The 14,160-nt window shown below is 46.8% G+C and overlaps 1 protein-coding gene across 1 annotated transcript in view; it reads right to left on the bottom strand.

Moving 5' to 3' along the window:
- Window positions 1-840: 840 nt before the first annotated feature.
- Window positions 841-14,160, bottom strand: part of LAMC3 (laminin, gamma 3) — a 91,169-nt gene continuing 77,849 nt past the window's right edge. The window contains exons 23-28 of the mRNA XM_006834883.1: window positions 13,875-14,024; window positions 10,454-10,556; window positions 6,866-7,065; window positions 5,599-5,745; window positions 5,417-5,516; window positions 841-1,091 (exon numbers count right to left, since the gene is read on the bottom strand). Coding sequence (XP_006834946.1) covers window positions 841-1,091; window positions 5,417-5,516; window positions 5,599-5,745; window positions 6,866-7,065; window positions 10,454-10,556; window positions 13,875-14,024 — 951 coding nt within the window. The remainder of the gene's footprint in view (window positions 1,092-5,416; window positions 5,517-5,598; window positions 5,746-6,865; window positions 7,066-10,453; window positions 10,557-13,874; window positions 14,025-14,160) is intronic.

The following is a 14,160-nucleotide window of genomic DNA, read 5'->3' as shown; positions in this document are numbered from 1 at the left end:
CCCCTCAGGTCCCTGTAGTCCAATTCTTTAGACAACCCATAGGCTAAAAGGTCCAGGGTGGGGCAATCTCAGGGTCCTGAGAGTAAAGCAGCTGATGAAGCCCATGATACCCCACTGGAGGTGGACCCCGTCCCTGGCCAGTTTAGCAGGCTGCACTACAGCCTCGGGAATGCCTGGCCTTAGGTTCCACTGCTGGGAAACCTCCTCGGAGCTGTTTGCATGTGGGTCTGTCTGGTCCCTCGGCTACACCTGGGTATACAAGGTGGGTGATGGATGTGTGTGGATGTGGAGAGGGGTTGCAGCAGCACAGCTAGCTCTCTCTGGGACAGGGATCTGGCTCTTGCTGAACCCACCCTGGATCTCTGTGGATGTTCTCTCTGCTACTCAGGCACCAACCCTCCATGGCTCCCTGCTTTCTGGAATAAGAATGGGTACATCTGAGCCACAGGGTGTTTAACATAACCACCATGGTTGGCTCCCAACAAATACCTGCGGATTGGCTGTAAGGTATGAGTACAAATGGATGGGCTTTCACACTTGTGTGCATCATACACCTAGGATTCACACACAGCAGGCGCATGTGCAGGTGTGGCATGTTGACACTGGGCAGGAGTGCTCACTGCTGGGGTCGTGCAAACAGTGGCTGCCTAGTGAACTGTGTGAGCACACTCGCTGTGGTACGGGCACACTCTGCTGGCAGGGTGGTGCTATGGGCATAGGCTGGGAGGGGAGGCAGCAGCAGCAGGCTCTGGTGGGTGTACCTGTAGAGGTGTGTGCATGCCCTGGGCAGGATGCACAGCGGGGACAGGTGGGGAGTTTATGGCTCGGTCTGGGAGGCCCTCACTGCCAGCTGGCACAGCTCTCGGGCAGGCTGTGCAGGATGGCCTCCAAGTTCTGCTTGTCAGCACGGATTTCCGCAAGGTCACTTTCAAAGTTCTGGATCAGGAGCACCTGCTGCTCAGACTCCTGCTCCAACAGCCTCAGTTTCCCTTGCAGGGCTCCCGGTGAGCTGAGCTGAAGCCTCAGGTGTTTCAGTGCTCGCTGTGTCTCGTTCAGGGCCTGGGCTGGGGCTTGATGGGTGTCCAGTGACCCTGTAGAGGGGCAAGTCTCAGAATGGGCCGGCCTTCCTGTGAACCCAAGGACCCCTTCAGCCCTGTGGCTCTTCTCAACTGGAATCTTCCAGGATATTGATTGCCCGAGGGCAGCCAGAGAAAGCAGGACCAAGAGGGCAGTGTGGTGAGGTAGGTGAGGGCCGGGTCTAGCCATCTCCCCAGGTGCGTGTGCAGACTCTGTAATGGTCTCCCTAGGTGGCACGGGACCACTGTTTGTTTTTGTTGTATCAGTGTTTAAAATGGCAGCCTTGGGGGAGTCCTCGGTAGCTCCAACTCCCTTATCCATAAAGTGGCATGTGAGAGGGCCCATGAGTTCTGCTGACTTGAACACGCCCTGTGTGCTGGGATGTGGGAGGACACTGGGTGGGATAGAGAGTCTCAGTCCCAGAGAAGCTGACTTAGGAATGAGAGTCAGGTGCAGATAGGGCAGGAAGGACTGCAGGCCTGGCAGGTAGGCAGTGGGGTTCTAGTCCCGGCCCTGCAAGTATTATCAGTATCTCCACAGGTGAAGGACTTACTTGAGCCTCCCCAACTATAAAACAGACTCCTGGTGTGGTGCTGTAGGATCAGCACTGGACTGTGAACCTCATGGTCAATAGTTCAAACCTACCAGCTGCTTCTTGGAAACCCTATACAGGGTCGCTATGAGTCAGAACCGATTCAACGGCCCTTTATAACAACTATAAAACAAGATGGTAGAGCAGGTGCTCTATAGGAGTCTTCTGGAGTTTGTACTAGAACTTGGTGGTGGTGGTGGTGGTGGCATTTGGGAGCAGAGGGGATAGTGTGTAGGAGAGCAGGGAATGGTGGCTAGGAGTTGTAGAGGTAGTAGGAGTTGTTAAGTACCATCGAGTAGATTTCAACTCACAGCAACCCTGTATAGGGTTTCTAAGGAGCTACTGGTGAGTTTGAACTGTCAACCTTGTGGCTCAAACCAACCTTGTGATCCAATGCTTTATCCCACAGTGCCACACCAGGACTCCGCTAGTGGGAGCAGAAGCATGGAACTCACAGGTTGCCTTCTGCACCTGGCCCTTGTCACCATGTCATGAATATGACATTCAACAGAAGATTAATTCAGATAGGTTGGGGGAGGGGAGCCCCAAGGTTATAATGCCATGAAATCTGGCTGGGCCCTAAGGCTCCCCAAGGCCTTGAATTTCCTGGGCATTGAAGACTGGTTAGAGGGTAAGTCAGAGCCAAACCAGGGAGAGCCAGAGGGGGAATTGCAACTATCCTGTAAAGTCACCTTTAAGCTAAGTAACAGTTTAACCCAATGAGTAAAGTTTGTCATCCTTGAGTATTGCATTAAATAATAAGAAATAAATATACACACATTTGTTGTTATTGTTGTTAAGTGCCGTGGAATTGGTTCAGACCCATTGCGATCCTGTATAGGGTTTCTGAGGAGCAGCTGGTGAGTTTGAACTGCCAACCTTGCAGTTCAAATGGCTTTGCAGTCTGGTGCATTAATCCACAGTGCCACACCAGGACTCCATATACAAATATATGCATATGTTTATATACATATATAGGAGCACAGTGGCTCTGTAATATAAGCACTGGACTGATAACCACAAGATCAGCAGTTCAAGCACACCAGCTGCTCCACAAGAGAAAGATGAGGCTTTTCTGCTCCAGCAAAGATTTGTCTCAGAAACCCTATCTATACAAGGTAACTATGAGTCAGAACCGATACATATAGCTGTTTTAGAACCTGGAAGAGCAAGCAGGAAGTATGTATGAGGAAGTGAGACAAGTAGAACAGAAAAGACAAGAACGCTGACACTGTGAGGAAGGTAGCCTATGTCACTGGTTGCTATGTCTAGAAACTGGAAGCAGGTTTTACTGTGTGTATTTCCACCAAAAATAAACACACAGCCAAACCCTGTGGAGCATAGTTGTACTCTGATACACATGGGGTTATCAGGAGTTGGAATCGACTAGGGAGCAACTGGGCTTTTATGTCTATTTGTGATGGATACACCTAGGTGACCTCCTCCTTGTAAATCTCCTCCCACTGAGTGCAGGTAGAACCTGTGACTTGCTTCTTGGTGAAGATGGTGACACATTACTCCCGTGATTTGGTTTTAGTAGAGACTACCTTGCTGGCTTTGAGAAGTTGTTACGTTGTGAGAGGTGGCATGTAGGCGCTGACTGAGGCCCCAGCTGACACCAAAAAAGGTCCAAACCCCCTGCAATCGAATTGATTCTAAATCACAGCAACCCTAATAGGACAGAGGGTTTCCAAGGCTGTATATAAATCTTTATGGAAGCAGACTGCCACATCCTTCTCTTGAGTATTGGCTGGTGGGTTTGAACAGCACACCTTTCAGTTAGCAGCTGAGTGCTTTAACCACTGTGCCACCAGGGTCCCTCCCTAGTTAATAACAAGACAATGAGGACTCAGCCCTAAAATCACAAGACAATGAATGAATTTCTACCAACAACCAAGGAAGCTTGAAAGAGGCTCTTTCTCCAGTTGAGCCTCTGATGAGGCTGAGAGTTGGATTGCAGCCTTGTGAGCCTGAGGAAAGAGTCCAGTTAATCCACACCCACACTTCTGACCTGCAGAAACTGAGATACTAAACATGCATTGTTTTAAGATTGAAAAAAAAAAAGGCAGAGGGAAATTGAGGACCTGCTGGGCTTTGGCATGTCTTACTTGCAACAATGATTTTGAGAGGTCTCACTGACCGACCGACCACAGGGAAGTCCTGGTGTGGCGCTGTGGGTTAATGCACCAGACTGCAAAGCCATTTGAACTGTAAGGTTGGTAGTTCAAGCTCACCAGCTGCTACTTGGAAACCCTATACAGGGTCACTATGGGTCAGAATCGACTCCACGGCACTTAACAACAACAACAACTGACCACAGGGATGTCCAAACAGCCTGGCTTTTGAGGAGTTTAGGAGCCCTATAGCGTAGTGGTTACGAATTGGGTTGCGAACCGCAAAGTCAGCAGTTTGAAACTACCAGCTGTTCCACAGGAAAAGATGAGGCTTTCTGCTCCTGTAAAGATTTACAGCCTCAGAAACCCTGTACAGGGTCGCTATGGGTCAGAAACGACTCCACGGCACATAACCGCCACCACCATCTCATTGTAGTTGGAGTCCTAGTGTGGCGCGGTGGGTTAATGCGCCAGACTGCAAAGGTGTTTGAACTGCAAGGTCGGTGGTTCAAGCTCACCAGCTGCTCCTCGGAAACCCTATACAGGGTCGCTGTGGGTGGGAACAAACTCAATGGTACTTAACAACATCTCCTTATAGGTACTGCTCTACCTGCCCAGGTCAGAATTCCCATGGGGAGGGGCCGGGTGTGCCAGCCAAGAGTTTTCTGAATGAATCAATGCCAACAACAACCATCAGTGTAGAGTGTGTGCCAGGTACTTTGACCAGGGCCGTCTAGTGGCCACGAGTGTGCATGCTGGCCCATAGCAGTGCCTCCCTGGCTGTGTGAGCCTAGTCATGCTGTGGCTCTCTGTAAAATAATCAAGAGAATAACTGTCCTCGCCTAAAATAATTCAATTAGATCATGTGTGCCAATAGCTTAGCATGGGCCTGGTATGTAGAATGTAGAACATGGCGATTCCTCCTTTTTTTATTATTAATAAAAACTGAACATGTATGCTGTTCACTTCAGCCCACCTACTCTGACTGTTGCCCCCCAGCAGACAACAGGGCCTCTGGGGCCTCCATGTCTTGGCAGGGATTGTCCCATTCTTCTGAAATGCCTGCTTGTGAATCCTATCTTGAACATCTTGACTCCTACCTCCTCCATCAAAATGACACATCATATACCAAGTACTATGCTTATGAGCACTGTCAATCATCCCATTGCTACTTCCATATTACAAAAGAGGGAAGTGAGGCTCAGAGAGGTGGAGTGACTTGCCCAAGGTCTTACAGGCAGTCTGTCTGTCTGGTTCCAAAGTCAGCACTTGCTCCTTGATGCCCTTGTTGCTTTAATGTTCTCTCTTTTTCTCAGACCCTTTCTCACTGAGGATTGACCCATTCACTGGGTACACAGCTGTTCTTGTATGTGGTAGTTTCCTGTATGTCCCTCCCTCTCAGACAAAAGCCTCTGGAGACACAGAGAGTTATTCAAATTGAGCTTACTGCTGGACATCAACTCTGCCTCACACAGAGGACGAATACTTGTGATTGACCACAGGATGGGGACAGGGGAAGCAGCAGCAATGAGGACACGGAAGAAATCTTCCCCAGGACTGGGAGTCTCACAGAGAGCTCCCAGAGAAGCCCCAGGAGCCCAGGGGGTCTGGACTTGCCTTGGGGTCTCCTTACCCAGCCTAACAAGTAGCTCCGACAAAGTCTTGATGTCCATCTCCAGGGAAAGACGAGACTCCCGGATATGCCGCTCCATCTTGCTTAGCTCAGCACCCACCTTCCAGGAAAAGGGAAGAACAGATGAGGGAGGAACGGCTGGGGGGCAGAGGAAAATGGGGTGGGAGTCTGGGCAAACATACCCGCTCCACTTCCTCAAGCTCCCATCGGTTTGCTCTGGAGGCCAGCACCTGCTGGGAGGCCTGGTGGAGAGTCATCTGTGTCTGGCTGGCCAGCCGGCTAGCACAACGCTTCTCCTGCTTCCCCTTCCTCAGCAAAGCCTTGGCAGACTACAGGGTGGGCAACGACAGCAGGGAGGGAAAGTGAATGGAGTGAGATGTTGGGAGGGAAAGATTTCTAATGGAGGACCCCAGGTGGCGTAATAGGTTTAGCACTGGGCTGGTAACCACAAGGTTGGCAGTTCAAACCTACCAGCAGCCACTTTGCAGGAGAAAGATGAGGCCTTCTGCTCCTGTAAAGATTTATAGCCTCGGACACTCTGTGGAGCAGCTCTACTTGGCCTTTTAAGGTCACTGTGAGTCAGAATCCACTCGACGGTAGTGAGGTTGGTATTTTAGGGTTCATGGCAGTAAAGCCAAGCAGGCATCCATTTTGTGAATGGGTCATTCACTCAACACATATGTACTAGGTACCCACTAGATGCTGGCACTATGTCAAGAGCTGGATACTACCCATGTATTCCCAGAGGAGAAATGCCAACTGTGTCACAGATGAGGAAACAGAAGCTCAGAGAAGAGGAGGGGCTAGCCAAGGTTCAAGTGGAAGCAGGACCCAAAGTCAGACCTGAGGACTCCTATTTCAAATCCAGCATGTCCTCTAGACAACCATGAAGGCAGTTTCCTTAGATATGAGCAACAAAGACAGCAACAGTATCAGGAGATACACGGATTAGAACTCGGCCCCAGTTGAAAAAGAAAAACCTAGTTTAGGCAGTCAAGCCAAGCAGACCCAGGTGTGAGTCCTGGCTAGGAGCGTCACCTTATTGTAACATGGGACCAGCAATTACCTATCTGATGGGAAATCAACAAGGTCACCCACACGAAGGCCCTCAGTTCAGAGCCTGGGAGCCCCTGAGCACTTACTGTTGTTGGTGTTGTTAAGTGCCATCGAGTCGGTTCCGACTCACAGCGACCCTGTACAGGGTTTCTTTACGGGAGTAAAAAGCCTCATCTTTCTCCCACAGAGCGGACGGTAGTTTCGAACCGCTGACCTTAAGGTTCGCAGCCCGATTCGTAACCACTACGCTACCTGAGCACTTATAAGTGTGGTGTATTCTGCATCAGATCTACAGGGGCCATATTTGACCTACACAAGAGTATGTGTTGTATGACAGTCCTTTCACAGACTCAGGTATAAGGAAGCTGCTGCCACCGTGTCTGCAAACCTGACCTTGGCACTGTCCTTGGCCAACTGCTCTCCTTCTCTGCTCTTCTTCTTGGCACTGGAGGAGACAGATGCTGCATTTCCCAGCATCCTCTCCACCTGCTTGGTCTTCTTCTTCGTGTCTGCAAGGAGCCTGTCCCGGACAACATTTGCCTTCCTTCGCAGTGTGGCTTGGTCCTCAGGCTGAGGAAACTGCAGCTTCATTCCTGCAAATCCAGCCAAGGTTATGTCAGGAGAGCTGGGCTTACCCCTCAAAGGTCTTTTGTAAGGTGGTCACTGGCAGATGTCTGACCAACCCCAGACCTTGGGACAGCGTGAGTGGCGATTTCAAGAAACATGACATCTATGTATAACTTTTCAGGCTAATCCAAGAAGCAATAATGAGTGAGAAACACTGCACCGTGAGTTTAAAGATTTTTGTGATACTTGTTAAAGTCATGAAATTATATGGTGGTCAATGTCTAGGTCAGTGACAGGAGTGGGGAGCCTCAACCTTGACCGTCCAGTTCTTTATTTTTATGTACAACCTGTTTATTTTAAAAAAGGCTTTGGGGTAGTTTATAGTGACAGATATATCAGTAATTGGATCATTAAAAGGAAAAAAAACCCAAGAGCCATATATAACCAGGAGGATGAGGAAGGGAAGAGGAGAAATGAGAAGGGTCAGAAACTTAGAATAATGATATTGCTGGAACCAAATACATAGTTTACTTCCAAGCTTCCTAGCAACCCTCACAAAGAGGAAAATACTACAGTTTACATTGGTTGGTTGTTATCTATTAAGTAGTTTCTCATGTTGTAAAGAAACAGGGATTATTTTCCTTTCTGTAAATTCTAAGGGAAATTTACCATAAAGAATACTTAGTGGACAAAATCAAGTTTTAAAAAGTATCAAGTTTTCTGATCTTTGTCGTTGTTGTTGTTAGGTACTGCCAAGTCAGTTCCGATTCATACATACTTACTTGTATAGAGTTTCCAAGGCTGTGACTCTTCATAGGAGTAGAAAGTCTTATCTTTCTCCAGCAGGACAGCTGATAGGTTTGAACGTATCCTATAGTACCACACCAGGCTCTTCTGGTTTTTAGGGTCATAATATTACAAAATTGTTCAATGAAAGTAATCAAAAAAATTAGGTCTACTTTGATTTTTATGCATAAAATTAGTGTTTTTTCAAATACATTCTATGGAACCCTAATTCTATATTTTGTTAATAAATGTTTGGGAGAAAAGTCAAGTCTAAATAAATTAAACCAGATTTCTTTATTACAAAACTTCTCAGACTTCATATTTAATATTTTACTTTAAATATAAAATATTAAATATTTTACTTTAATATTTTAAGGTGTACACTATGTATTTTAAGGAATCCTGGTGTGGTGCTGTAGGATAAGTGCACTGCTAGTTGCAATGTCGTTGGTTCAAACCCACCAGCCACACCTTGGATACTGTATACAGGGTGGCTATGAGTCAGAAGCAACTTAATGGCACTTAATAACAACAGCAATGAGGGCTTCAGAGGGCACTATGTGTTGTTGTTGTTAAGTGCCATGGAGTCCATTCTGACTCATAGCAACCCTGTATTGGGTTTCCGAGGAGCAGCTGGTGGGTTTGAACTTCTGACCTTGTGGCTCATAGTCCAGTGCTGATCCACAGTGCCACACCAGAAGTCCAGAGGGCACTATAGCACACAGTTTCCTACACTTATTTGAACACAAACTCTCTTGGCAGAACATGACCAAGGCTAGGGGACCCCAGGCCAGTTGTTGGTAAGAGGAGGAGTCTCTGAAATGAGCAGAAATAGAAAAGAGAGCCTAGAGTCAGCGGTTCAAGGTTAGTCCTCATATAGATTTCTGCACAGAACCAAGGAAGCAACTTTCTGTTTGGAACATACAAGAACTTTCCTAGGGTCATCCAACAAGGGAAAGGTGATATTGTGTGAGGCAGTGAACACCCCGTCACTGGTAGTAAGCAAGCTGAGTGTGATGAGCCCCATGCTTTATGTGGGGTTGCAGAAGATGACTTTAAACGCCCTTGTACTTCTAATGTGTGGCGCTGTGGGTTAATGCACCAGATTGCAAAGCTGTCTGAACTGCAAGGTTGGCAGTTCAAGCTCACCAACTGCTCCTTGGAAACCCTATACAAGGTCTCTATGGGTTGGAACCTTCTCAACAGCACTTAACAACAACAACTTCTAATGTTATGTGCTATTAAGTTGGTTTTCAAGTTGGTTTCCTAAGCTGTGATTTTTCTGGAAGCAGATCACCAGGTCTTTCTCCCAGAGGCTGGGTTCAAACTGACAACCTTCTGGTGAGCAGCCAAGTGGTTAATCATTGAGTCATTGAAGCTCCTTAGTATAAACTGTTAAGCCCTCAACTATTAGATGAAAGACTGGTGGTTTGAATCCTCCTAATGCCACCTTAGGAGACAGACTTGGCTGGCAATCTGCTTCTGAAAGATCACAACTTGAAAACCTTAAGAAGCAGTTCCGCTCTGCACACGTAAGGTCAGCATGAGTCAGAACTAACTTGATAGCAACTAATGGCTAACGGAATAATTCTCATGTTCATCACTTTGTATCATTTTCCTAAACTCCACTCTAGAGAGGCAAAAACACATATCCATACCTTTCCCATCAAAAGTCCCTGAGGGTCCTAGGACTTCATTCCACCCAGGAAAATGGTGACTAGGAGCCTCACCTTCTGCCCTATCTTTAGTCTGGGTCTTTGATTGGATCTGTGACACTAATGGCCAGGGGTCAGAGGGTGGGAAGGTCACTGTAGAGCCAAGAAGACAACAGAGGCTTCATCTGGGTTCAGCGTGCCCTCTTGCCTTACCCAGCCCTTTGCTACAGAATCATAAATAAGGGGGGGTGGGGGGGTGGACTTATCTCAGAAGCAAAGAAAACTTCTCAGAAACCTATAATGCAGGGAGACACTGAGACAGAGAAATGTAATCCTGACTGGTTTCTACTCCTGGCTCAGTTCTGGCCCAGGGATGTGGTACAGTGATTTTTTCCCTCAGTCTACCCAGCTATAGAAGTCCTGGTGTGGTGCTATAGGATAAGCACTGGACTGCAAACCACAAAGTTGGCTGTTCAAACCTACCAGCCATTCCTCAGAAACCCTATACAGGATCGCTATGAGTCAGAATCGATTTGACACTTAACAACAATAACAACAAACCCATCTGTAAAATGGGTAAATTGGTTGTCATTTCCCCAAAGCTCAAAGTAAACCTGGGCTGGCATCAGTCTGTTAGAAACAGTCTTCCTCTCTCTTCCCTCCCCTCTGCCTCAACTAGCAATTGGACCAGGACAGCTGTATTTGTACCAGGTAACCTGACCCTGGCCAGAGTGGACTGGACCAGGGGTGGACAGATGATGGCATCCTCTGGTCCTGAAAGACTATGGTCTGATGACGCTGGAGTTTGGACGGCATGGTTACCTGGGCAAGTCCCCAGGTGAGTGATGTGAGGTGGTGAGAGAAGAGCAGGCATGGAAGAGGTCCTGAGAGGTGGAGGAAGGACTTTTGTTCTCTGGCCAATATGAGAGTCTGAATGGCTGTCATGGGCAAGGGCTCAGCAGGGCACTCATACCTTCCACATCAGCTAGCAGAGTCCTGGCTCCTGTGATGGTCACTGTGGCAGCCTGGACAGACGAAGAAGCCTGGGTCAGGGCAGCTCTGGCCTCCTGGCGCAGCTGTGCAGAGGAGAACAGACACTCATGTGGGCAACAAACTCACATATGGGGGTCCCCAAACTTCACCAAAGTACTGACACTGTTTGCCATGAGGTCCTGATTTATTTTATTATATATATGTGGAGCCCTTGCAGATGTCTCAGGGGGACTTACCTGCCCCAGAAAAGCTCCGAGGAAAGCTGGAGCAGAAGAATTTATAGGAATGTTGGCCACTGTAAATTTCTTTGTATGACGGGTTTATGCCTTAGCCAGTGGGCATAAAATAGTGAATCAGTTTATGACTCAATTTTTACTCTTAGAAATCAGTTTCTTCTTTAGTAGACTAAACCAGTTGCTGTGGAATTGATACCCACTCATGGTGACCCCATGTCAGAGTAGAAATATGTTCCCAGGGTTTTCACTGCCTAGGCTTTCAAGAAAATTGCCAGGCCTTTCTTCCTCCAGTAAACTAGGGTAGACTAGATATTTAAAGAATATGAGCTTGAAGAACCACTCAGTGGTGAGCCTGGGCATCCTGAACACTTGCAGAACCAGAGAAGGTGGGAGCATCATGGTGGGCTGGGACAGCACTGGGAAGGCAAGTGTCTGTCACCTGGCATCTCAGCCTGACTCTGCTACAGTCTCAGGGACCAGGGCTTCTCACTTGAGGACCAGGGTGTTGGACTGGATCAGTGGTCACTATCCGAGGGCCCCACACCATAATTCCACTAGTATGTGTCGGGGCACTGGGCCTAGCTCTTCAGATCATCTCTCTTAATCCTCACAAGAAGGTTTATTCTCCATTTCCTAATTTTAAAAGAAATATAAAAACGACTACCCAATTCATGAATTTAAAAAGAGGTATGAAGCTATAAAAAGACATGTTGTTGTTATTAAGTGCCATTGAGTCGGTTCCGACTCATAGCAACACTGTAAAGGGTTTCTGAGGAGTGGCTTGTGAGTATGAACTGCAGATCTTGCAATTCAAACTGACTTTACGGTCTAGTGCTTATCTTACAGTGCCATACCAGGACTCCATGTGATCCAAGGGATAGTTTTTTTTTTAATCATTTATTTTGTTTTGTTGTTGTTGAGACTATACACAGCTGTCCACTGATTCAACAATGTCTGCATGTTCAGACACAATTCAGACAATTACATTCTTCAAGCTGTGCAACCATTCTCACCCTCCTTTCCCAAGTTGTTGCTCCTTATCAACCTAAATGCATTGCCGCCTAAGTTTACTACCTAATCTTCTGAAATGCTGTTGTCAGTTTGATCCCATATACATAGATCTTAAAAAAGAGTTCAATGATGAAGGTAGATATTCTTTCCTAATGAAGCTAAACTACTGTTTGGCTTGAGAAGACCTCAGATGTTTCTGGTTTAAGGTTAAAGGGATCCAGAGGGTTTTCATTTGTTTTTCAGAAGTGGATTTCCAGGCCTTTCTTCCTAGTCTGTTTTGGTCTGGAATCTCTGCTGAAGCCTGGTCTACATCACAGCATCATGCAAGCCTCCACTTTTACGCAGGTAGTGGCTGCTGCTGGTGCATATAGGGAATCGAACCCAGGTTTCCCTCGTCTTCCACCACTGTACCACCTGGAAAGATCAATCATTTTCTGGAATTCAGGGGTGGCAGAGGTTGAACAGGTGAAGCACAGGGTACTTTTGGGGCAGTGAAACTATTCTGTAGGAGACTACTGATGGACGCATGACATTATGTTTGTTTTTTTAATCAGTCAATAGACATTTATTGACTGGGAATGTCCAGTCCAGTAGGTATCCAGCCACATAACTGATAATCAGTATAGCATACCATATAGTGTGTGGCCAGCAGATACAAAGGAAGTGCTAACTTGTACCAGACAGTGAACTTCTTGAGGGCCAGGACTAAGTTTTATTCATTTGTGCCCTCAGAGTTCAGCACAAAGTCCGATAAATGTTAACTGTACAAATGAATGAAGACATTGTGTATTTTTTAAATCCACAGGACTGTACAACACAAATGTAAACTGGAGTTTAGTTACTAACGGCATATCAATATTGGTTGAGCAAATCTAAACACATCATTGCAAGATGTTAATAACAGAGATTAACTGCAGGGGTGGGGTTGGGGAAGGAAACATATGGGAACTCTGTACTTTTGGGGCAGTTTTCCTGCATACTTAAACTGCAGATGTAATGTATTGAAAATTCAAATGTAATGTATTGAAAAAAAATTATTTTTTTTTTAAAAAACTACCTGATAAGCTATCACTGCAACAAAGGACAGGAGAAGGATCAAGTTTACAGCTAATCTTTTGATCTTAATAATCTAGATGTCGAGTTTAGGTAAAAAAATATTGCTATAAGGGGATCTGGGTGAAGATGGGTATATGGGAATTCTTAGTACTCTTGTTGTTGTTGTTGTTATTGTTTTTAAGTGACTTCAAGTTGGTTCCGACTCATAGCAACCCTGTGTAAGGTTCTCAAGGAGCGACTGGTGAGCTTGAACTGCCGACCTTGTGATTCAAACCGACCTTGCAGTCCAGTACTTTATCCCACAGCACCACACCAGGAATCCTCTTAGTACTTTTGGCAACCTTTTTGTAAGTCTAAAATTATTTCCAAATATAAAGCTGAAAATAATTTTTTTTTTTTAGTAGGTTGAAAACCACTGGACTAGGCTAAATTTGCTATGTAATTCTTGAACTCCATGATTTCCCTGCTTGACTGTCAATGTCAAACTGTGGCTTAGTACTAGGAGTTCCCATGATGCCTCAAAAGTGTTCACTAAGTATCTGGTGAGCAAATGAAGAGCCAGCCCCATTGTGGTGGTAATGGTGATTATGTGCCATGGAATCAGTTCCAACTCATAGTGATCCTGTACAAGGTTTCTGAAACTGTAAACCTTTATGGGAAGAGAAAACCTACCAGAGCTCCTTATCCTGATTGTTGTTGTTATGTGCCGTGGAGTCAGTTCCGACTCATAGCAACCCTGTACAGGGTCAACCCTGTACAGGGTTTCTGAGGCTGTAAATCTTTACGGGAGCAGAAAACCTCATCTTTCTCCTGTGGAACAGCTGGTAGTTTTGAACTGCTGGCTGTGGGATTAGCAGCCCGATTTGTAATCACTACACTACCAGAACTGGGAGTGGTCCTAGATGCTCCTGGTACTGTTGTCTGTCTCCCTGTCCCCACCCACTCTCCTCCTTCACAACTCTACTCCCTTAATCTCAGGAAACCATAGCTCCTGCCATGGCTTTGGCTGTCTCTCGGGTTCTCTAGAAGAGCCCTGTTCAGTCTTTGCTCCTTCTTAGCTCACTATAGCTGTTCTCCCCCAAATGCCCTACTGCAGACCTGTGTGAGGGGTTCCATCTTCTGCAGCACCTCCTGGACGGTAGCCTGAAGGTCTTGTACAGCTTTGGTGGCCACATGCTCTCTCATTGACACTGTCTGCTCCAATGTCTGTACCTTCAGGTTCAAGTCCTGGGCCAGGGTCTCCTGAGGCTGCAGGGAGATGGAAGGAAGCTTAGGTGGGGTCTCAGAGGAAGAACCATAGGCAGATCCTCCATTGGGGGTGAAGGAGGCGAGAGGCACCCTGCTCCTAGCTGCTGGTCCAGCACCTAAGCCTTCTCCCTCTTTG

Source organism: Chrysochloris asiatica, unplaced genomic scaffold (genome assembly GCF_000296735.1).
Source record: "Chrysochloris asiatica unplaced genomic scaffold, ChrAsi1.0 scaffold00014, whole genome shotgun sequence".
In the NCBI taxonomy this organism is placed as follows: Eukaryota; Metazoa; Chordata; class Mammalia; order Afrosoricida; family Chrysochloridae; genus Chrysochloris; species Chrysochloris asiatica.
The sequence above is the reverse complement of the archived record's forward strand: the minus strand, read 5'-3'. Positions and strand labels throughout refer to the sequence as shown.